This window comes from Hyalella azteca, unplaced genomic scaffold (genome assembly GCF_000764305.2).
Source record: "Hyalella azteca isolate HAZT.00-mixed unplaced genomic scaffold, Hazt_2.0.2 contig11197, whole genome shotgun sequence".
Classification (NCBI taxonomy): Eukaryota; Metazoa; Arthropoda; class Malacostraca; order Amphipoda; family Hyalellidae; genus Hyalella; species Hyalella azteca.
The window spans coordinates 340-9,579 of record NW_025941203.1 but is presented as its reverse complement, the minus strand read 5'-3'; the positions used below and the strand labels follow the sequence as shown (position 1 = coordinate 9,579).

At 38.7% G+C, this 9,240-nt stretch overlaps 1 protein-coding gene across 1 annotated transcript; it reads right to left on the bottom strand.

Annotated features, from left to right (window-relative positions):
- Positions 1-3,683: 3,683 nt before the first annotated feature.
- Positions 3,684-8,993, bottom strand: LOC108670065. The gene is made up of 4 exons (XM_018157519.1): positions 8,877-8,993; positions 8,058-8,230; positions 4,725-4,858; positions 3,684-3,754 (listed from the first exon to the last, which is right to left on the bottom strand). Exons 1-4 carry the CDS (start codon positions 8,991-8,993, stop codon positions 3,684-3,686), a joined length of 495 nt encoding a protein of 164 aa, XP_018013008.1.
- Between the last annotated feature and the right edge of the window lie 247 nt (positions 8,994-9,240).

Below are 9,240 nucleotides of genomic sequence, written 5' to 3'. Positions count from 1 at the left end.
CTTAACTAATATATTTCCAGTTGGAAGACTGTTATTTGAATTTCAGTTCTTTGTGATTTCATTTGGCCGGCTACAGTTTCCCAACATTTCTTAAAATGGTGTGGGCAACCTTCCGCATTTCTTCAAATCCACATTTGAAGATAGAAGCTAAGCTCCAACCTCTAGTCAGATTCAGATACAGCCCACCAGCCAGACTCCTACGACTGCCAACTACGCTACACCTTCACGTTTTGTCCTCCACACCTACGTTATGGAGTGAGACCTATAGCGTGCGTCTCGTCTGAGGTGGCGGCCGCGGGGTGTGGGGACGATCTGGGGACTTCGGCATCAGCTCGTCTTCTTACGGAGGACGGGCCTCGGCGAGAGCTGAGGAGAGGACCGGATGCTGCAGGTTGGTTGCCCGTCACTTAAGCTCAGGTTGTTGTGGCGATTTGTGGCTCCGGCCTGTTTCCATTATGGATAACCGTCTCCCCTTCACTACTCTCAACCCAAATAATAAAATCCTTCTTGTCTTTCATCTGAATATATATATTCCTTAGAAAGCCAATTTGTTATAAAAATCTCTTATTTAGCGATGACCATCAAAATTTAAGAGCATATAGCTGCTAGGTTCGTAAATTTAAGCACTTGATAATATTTCGGACCCTAATATTCGGCTTGTTCTAATTTTTTATTTTGGCATTCGTTTCATTAAAATCAGTTGGCATTTCTTTTGATCGGATGGGCTGCACGGAGCATAGCGTGTCGGTTTCTCTGTGCTACCTAGCTGGCTTTCTCTATCCAGCCAGCGCAAGCCAGCTCTCGATTATCCGAGGACTTCCACCGGGCAGCAGCTCGGGCCAATCCTCTTTTTTTCTTAACTGTTGTGTTCACCTAACACAATTGAGATTCAGTAAATTAAGTATTATTGTAAATTGTATTCTTCTCATTATTTCTCGAGTGTAATACAATCTTTCCTTCCGCTGAAAAGGGAGGTCACGCTAAAGTTTTGCACAGCAACACTTTAAATTATATCATAATATATATATTTAAATTATATTATAAAAAATTATATCCCACTTACTTAAAATTGACTAAAAATACACTAATATAAGGCTCATATTGTTATTATTCATGCAAGAGCCACAGAGATGATTCAAACCACATTTCTGGGTCCCAATTTCATTGGAGTCCGCATTACTCATTCCGTGCGCGTTCAAAAACTCCCTGAAGAAATGCAATGAAATAACTTTAAGCAAAACTTTGCGTGCGAGACTTGAGGAAGCTAAACGGCTTCGTGCTTGTGCATACGAATTAAAATATCCAACACGGAAGCGATCGGTTTTGGTTTTATCTAGCGCGTTTTCCTAATCTGGTTAAGTAGTCTGACTTTTACTATGGTTATCTAATGTGGTATTCTAATGTGCTTCTCTGGTATATTGTTATCTTCTGGTTATCATATCTTATCTTAGCAGCGTCTTCCATTAAGCTGGGACTCAGCATCAGGGACCCAACATCAAACTGAGTGTAACAGGGTCAGAATTTCATTATAAATAACAATCCGGAGTCCCTGACCTAACGTTAGTTTCCCCAAGATAGTTTGTCGAGGCTCACCTAACCCCAGATTCCATCAGCTATGTCTGGGTTTAAACAGAGGTCCTCAGTCATTACATTCATTAAAATAACCTGGTGTCCGGTACTTAACCTGCCGTTCGCCTGGCGCGTCCCATCGAACTGCGAAAAGGACCCATTTTGATCCCACCGCGTCTGCAGGAGAACCCGCGCGAGACGCGCGAAAGGCGGCTCAACCATTCGTACTTGGGCACGAAAGACCGAGCCGCAAGTTGTTGCGGATGGGGCTTCATCAGAATCTACGATGAACCTGGATATTACCGAGGCCGAAAATGACGAAAGATCGAACACAACGCCATGTAATCCGAAAAAGTCATAAAGTAGGGCCAAAAAACAAGTCACAGGAGACATTTACTAAAGATATTAACGCTATCGAAGTCGCAATGAAGTAAGATATAACTTAATCGACATGAATCTCAATACTGGCCCCATTTATGATCAAAAATTCGATCCTCGTACAGATAATCTCACAATCAATTTCACTTAAACCGTTCAGTCTCACAGTAAAATGAGAAAAGAAAATATATTAACACACCAAATTATTTACCAGAGACTGCGCTATTCACCACCTATACAGGAAAGATACGATAAACAAGTTTCGGAACCATTGCGATAGATCTCGCGGAACGTGGACAAACTCACAGCACGCCATTTTCAACGACAAACTGCGGCCGCTTTAGAAGGAGCTGTGACGTGTGCTACCCATCGTCGCGTAGCTTTAATGTAATAAAGCGTTATTAAAAAACCCGAAATAGATAGGATGCCTCATTAAGAAGTTATGCCGAAATGCGGAAAAAACGTAAAAATCGCAACTTTGGCAGTCATTTTTTCTGGAAATACGAATATCCCAAAAACAAAACCAATATCAATATATAAGATATCACTTGTGAAAAAACGTGTGTATAGTCTGAACATGAATACGAAACTAGCAACTGAGATATGGACGAAAAACTGCCCTTTTTTGCAAAAATTGACCGACCGTCAAGTTTACATGAAAAAATTATATGCTGAAAAAACTTTTCCAAATCAAATCATACATCAAAATGTTTATCAGGACTAGCCGCGTGGACATATGAAACATATGAAGTTTAATTAAAAGGCATCGGTTTTACCAGGAGATATGGACGCGAGACTGCGATTTTTTCTAGAGCTCGACCAAATTTTCTCGTTTACACATCATTTTTATTATGAAGAAAAATTTTTTCGTCTTGAAACTTAAATAAAAAGGTAAACAATTTAGTTTACAAGGCAGTGGAAAAAGTTTGAACAAAATCGGAGCAGCCGTTGCCGAGATATGAGCGAAAAACTTAAATCGTACCCCCCATAACGCGTTTTTCTGGGATATAAGTATAAGCTGTGTAGACATCAATGTCAATACGCGGACTGAGGGCGCGGGTAAAAGCCGGGGCGACCCCACATTTTTCGTACAGCAGCAAATATTATTAGCACAGGACCAATTACGTGTAAATGTACTTAGCTTGGATGAGAATGGCCCAAATTTAACGCTTTGTTATCTTCTTTACAGATCCATATCTTTTTAAATTGATTAAATTAATTTTCAACGCAAGTTATTGTGGAAACTATCATTATATCAGTTAATTAGAACTATACTGAAATCTCTCAATCACTTTGCAATTTTATCATTATTTGTTCAAATGTTTGGGTCGAAGCTACTTTTAATTGAATAAACTCTGTCCCATATTTTTCAAAACATAAGGAGCCTATGTTTTATATTGGTTAGGTTAAAGTTAGTCAAGATAAAATTACCATCAGACACATTAATTTTCCCCTCTTCTAATTTAAAAAAAAACTTACGTAAAACGGTAAGAAATGCAAGCAAATGAAACGAACATTATTTTAGTGAAAGATGTAGGTAATGTATATAAAGTAGGTATCTAGAAAGTCATTTCACATTACACATAGTTTTCTAGTTAAGGTACATAGTACTTTGAAGCTATTCCTGAAGAATTTATCTCCTGACAAACATCCGCCCAGTCGTAGGACAGGCAATCTTGTTTCTCTGGCCTGAGCCAAAATTAGAGTCTCTTTTCCATGCATTCAACAGGAGATCCTTAAATTATAAGATATGCTGAAAATTTTGCTAGGGTATCCAAGTCGCTCTCGGCTTCGACCTCAATGCCGTCTGTAACCAGAGATGTCGAAAGTATTAAATATTTAAATGCATACTATCATACAACTTACATAGGGTCCAATAATAAACACACTTCTGTATAACATGGAGCAATCAAGTAAAACGTCTATGTAGTAAAGGTACATGGTAAAACTTTGTACCTCGTAACCAAATGTACTACTGTTCAGAAAACCAACTAAAGTGTGCAGTTATGAATAACTCATCAGGGTGGACATAAAATGTACCGTCCCTCACCACAAAATGACCCTCATCTAAAGGCACGAAGGAGCAATAGTGACTTACAAACATATTGAATAAGGTAATCAATTATGTTTTTTTCCTTTATGAATAGCTTGATACAGCGCAGATTAAGACAGGTGGCGGTGTTTTATAGAAGCTTCTCCACTGGGACATTCCTTTCTAAGATTTTTTCAAGCCTTCTATCGCCGCAATCTTTCCTGTGCATGCATCTCGAAAGGGATGCTTGAGAATTTCCATTACCTTCCTAAGTTCCATTGTTTCAAAATATAGCTTATTGAAGATCAAGTATACGAGAGTTATCGGAGTACACACATGAAGACCAGCAAAAGCCCCACCCCCGAAATACTGAAATGAAGTGGTGGATCTAATCAGGAACCAAATTCATTTTGATGTGGTGTTGTTTAAGAATTATTTCTCAAAGGAAGATCTAAATCTAATGAATCACCATTATCATCAAGGGCAGGAATGGTGCATCAGTAGAGTGATGCAACATCAGGGATGGTGCATCACTCTACCCGGACGATGAGAATCATTTGGATAACGAAGACAATCAATTTTAAATGAAATTAAAATAACAGGAGCTATTTTTATTTAAACAGGCACTTGGGTACAATTGAAAGGAGAAGAAGTAGAGTCGTCTGAAACATACTGATCCCTTACATCCCGCCCTCAGGTTGGCGTTTTTTGTCCTAAAAATTGTACTTATCACTGCTATACGCACTCATGATAGTTGAGTACGCTCCCGCGGCCTGCAAAGGTAGCCCGAAGATCCGCCCCATGATGTTGTATTTGCCTTTCGCAATTAACGTGGGAATTGTGGCACCGAGGAACATCTTCCTGAGACTATAGTTCCAGCTGCAAATAAAACAATTGGGAAAACTGACATTAAATGGAAGAACATTATTATCAGTAAATTCCTCTGCTGATAAATATCTCTGCGTAAAAAAGTGAATACAATTTCGTAAATAATCCTCCGCTAAGGAACCGGTTACTAAGTAAAATTTAGATTGCAGTCCCGGTGGTTTGAGGAGCGACGAGTGAAGGATAAAGAAACCTAAGATTGACCTATCGGCGAAGTGTCCACTTTTCCACTTTGATGGCTTCCTGTTTACCTCAAACAGAAATTAACCAGATTCACGGGTGTTACAAACACGACATATCGACGTAAAATTGATAGCTTTGTTGCAAAGGAATTTGGATAGAAATCTATTGTATATCGCTCAAATCACAGTTTCTCATAATTTTTTATTGGATATCGCTCAAATTCACACACAACACTTTCACACATCCAGCACGGCTGTACAGGAATCGCCTGGACGTTGTAACCGATGGTCTCGAAGATTACCCCATACCCTGACCTATTACTCTTCTTCATCCGATTCACTAGTTTGAATCACGTCTCGTAGTACCGCCTGAACCAGAAGTTCCTAGCACCCCCTATATCTTAATATTAATATCAGTATCAATATCCTAATGCATCTTGCATCCCACGATGTCTACCACAAAAAACATTTGCTTCCCATAAGCAACGTCAACATTGACTCAGCGTCATACTGCGTCAAACAACGCAATCACAGCGTCAGGTNATTTTAACTCGTATTTTAGGCCGTTGTTGCGAACATTTTGTAGCGCCAGCAATATCAATTTATGTGCATCAATTAATTATTTAATTACATCGCAAATACAATAATCAATTTTTATAAAGATGATCGTTTAATTGATCCCAAAATAATGGTAACTATCTCAATAATGGTATTAAAGTCCCGAATATTCAAAAAAATATTACATTCTCGCGATGGTTATCGTTCACTTAAAACCATGCACGAAACGTCTGGTCCTATACACTGTCTTAATTAACTTCAAAGTGAGTAATTTAAATTACGTTGATATCTCAATTTGCTGTTGCTATTATAGATGCATTTTATGGATAAACAGTGGATGCATAAGATGCTATATTTGAATTTAGAACGATATAATACTAATTAATACTAGTTCCAAATATCGCAGAAATCAGATTTTTTTAACATCTGACGCTTCCTAAAAATTTCTCATGGTAAAGTAAGATCGGCCAGGGGTGGTGATAATACTTTGCTTGTATTTTAGTTTTCGACAATTGTGAAAAAATTCAGGCAAAAAAAGTCACTAGATTGCTTTAATCGCAGATTCACTAGAACTTTAAAAGCGAAGAAAATACCACAAAAATTTAGCATAACTCTATTGAAAACGTTTCGGAGACCAGCTCCATCGTCAGTTCGATAAATCTAGAACACAGATAAAGGTAGAAAATTAGTTTGAAGTTAATAAAAAAAACACAGAAGTTAAAAACATAAATTTACAGACAATGGGCAGAATAATAAAGTAAGTACCTATCTATTCACAATTTCTAATGGATAAGAACTGTAGGCAGCATTTAAACTAGGCTTCTCATTGAAAATATACAATGATTCCAAAATACGCAGATCGGAAGCACCAGAACTTAAAGCTAAAACCTTAAAGTCTGTGTCGGACACTGGAACGTTGCACTGTTCGGCGTGAGTGCGCACAGCCGAATGAGGAGGGCGCGATAGTAACTGCCCAGTCCTATGACTCCTCCTCTATGCTCAGTAACCCTAGTGTAAAAGTTGCGTGCCGTCTTCCCATCGTACGCAGATGCACATCGTGCACAACTGAATTTTTAAACTAGGGGCGATCGCATATGAGAAGGAAGGATATCTTTGTACCTAAAAAACGAACCTATTTTGAAATTATTCACCAGTAAGATACGAAGAATAATGTCCGGGAAGTATTTCATAAACAAAACTTTTAATTCTCTTGACATAACTTCGGACGTATGGCCGAAGTATGGAAGAGAACAGTAAACAACGCTTCTACTATCAGGCTCTGGAACAACTTCACTGTATCGCTTAGACATGAATTTCTTAATCTGGGTAAACACCTAGCCAGAAGGAAATCCATTAAGCGAGAAGATATTGCGCAAAAGTTCAAATTCTGAATGCATGGAATGGAAAGTCGAGCATATACGGAAGCCGCGGTGTAATAGTGTTTGAAGCCCGTTTAACTTGAATCTAAACGAACAAAAACTAAAAAGCTGGTGCTTAGGCCGGTGAAAGTTGGTTTTCTGTAAACAGATGTTTGAAAACGGCCATTAGATTTAGTAATATTGCAGTCTAGAAAGGACAAACTATTGTTCGGCCATGCGTCCGAAGTTATGTCAAGAGAATTAAAAGTTTTCTTTATGAAATACTTCCCGGACATTATTCTTCGTATCTTACTGGTGAATAATTTCAAATAGGTTCGTTTTTAGGTAAAAAGATATCCTTCCTTCTCATATGCGATCGTCCCTAGTTTATAAATTTAGTTATGCACGATGTGCATATGCGTACGTTGGGATGACGGCACGCAACTTTTACACTAGGGTCGCTGAGCATAGAGGGAGGAGTTATAGGCCTGGGCAGTTACTATCGCGCCCTCCTCATTCGGCTGTGCGCACTCACGCCGAACAGTGCAACGTTCCAGTGTCCGACACAGACTTTAAGGTTTTAGCTTATAGTTCTGGTGCTTCCGATCTGCTTATTTTGGAATCATTGTATATTTTTAAAGAGAAGCCTAGTTTAAATGCTGCCTACAGTTCTTATCCATTAGAAATTGTGAATGGATAGGTACTTACTTTATTATTCTGCCCATTGTCTGTAAATTTAGGTTTTTAACTTCTGTGTTTTTTTATTAACTCCAAACTAATTTTCTACCTTTATCTGTGTTCTAGATTTATAGAACTGACGATGGAGCTGGTCTCCGAAACGTTTTCAATAGAGATATGCACAAATTTTTGTGGTGTTTTCTTCGCTTTTAAATTCCTATTGTAAAAATTTAATTTCACTATAAAGATCAATATGACTTCAGATTTACACTGATTTAGTTTCAATGCCTCCCATATTTTTGTCCCCTGTAACGCTGAAACGATTTCTGCTCATTTATAATGCTTTCTAGCTCTCGAAGATTTCAGAATAATTGAATTGTTTCACCGGTACACGGGAAAATTATAGCAACCACTTACTCGAAGTAGTGGAGGTTAAACTTGGACAAGCCGGTGATGACGATGTCGTCGAAGCTGGCGCTCATCTGCAGCGGACCTTGCAGCTGGTTGAAGGTAAAGGGGCTCAGGTGGTAAGGGTCTAAGGGTGGTAGTTGAAGCTGTGGTATACCTGTGAGGAGGATAGGGTGAGGGCGCTGTCAGAGTGAGGTTGAAGTGACAAGGGTGGTAGCTGCAGCTGTGGAATACCTGTGGGGAGGATAGGGTGAGGGCTGGACACTTTTTTTGCTTCTGGCACCTTACGAATAGCATATGGAATTTTTTTGAAGATGCCATTCGATAGCCCTTGCAAAGAGCTATAAAATGAGCCTAAACTTGTTTATGAAATGTTTCATTGTAAGAAGTTATTAACAAAAAATGCTCAAAACCGTCCCGAGTAGCCCCAGTTGACGGTACGTATCTGCTACATTGGCTATTTGCAAAAAACATTCGTTTCCCAAATTGTTTCCATCAATTTCCTATTTGCCTCCAATAACCATCATTACTTAATGAATTAGAGCGATGAATTTTAGCTATGAATTTCTGTTGTCACAATGAAGTTATCTTTTATGCGTTATAAACTCGGAGTCAGCGAAGTCCATTTTTTAGGCAAACTCCATTTTTGCGGCAAACTCCATTTTTGCAGTGAACTCCATTTTTGCAGTGAACTCCATTTTTGCAGTGAACTCAATTTTTGCAGTGAACTCAATTTTTGCAGTGAACTCAATTTTTGCAGTGAACTCCATTTTTACGGCGAACTCCATTTTTATGGTAAACTCATGTTTTGCAGGCAAACTTCATTACTCTGAACTCCATTATGGCAAACTCCATGATGGCGAACTCCATGCCGGCAAACTCCATGCCGGCAAACTCCATGCCGGCAAACTCCATGCCGGCAAACTCCATTACAGCAAACTCCATTACGGTAATATAGTACAGAATATGCAAAAAACGAGTTTCAAGGGACACATTTGGTTAAATATTTTATGCCATTAGAGTCACAATGATATATGAAATGATGATTTAATCATCATGATTACCCTAACCAGCTTTTAACTCAGAAACGAAATCCACATCAATGTGTAGATATCACTAGTGAGAAAACCTGTGTAAATTTTGAACATGATCATGAAACATGCAACTGAACTGAGATGTGAATGAAAAAATA

Bases quoted from the DNA above. Each gene is read 5' to 3' on its own strand.
- LOC108670065 (XM_018157519.1), bottom strand. From the start codon at position 8,993: ATGGAGTTTGCTGTAATGGAGTTTGCCGGCATGGAGTTTGCCGGCATG. The intron at 8,231-8,876 runs GTAATGAAGTTT...TCACTCTGACAG, and splicing joins TTGCCATAATGGAGTTCAGA to CGCCCTCACCCTATCCTCCT. The intron at 3,755-4,724 runs GTGCGTATAGCA...CTCTGGTTACAG, and splicing joins AGCGTACTCAACTATCATGA to ACGGCATTGAGGTCGAAGCC.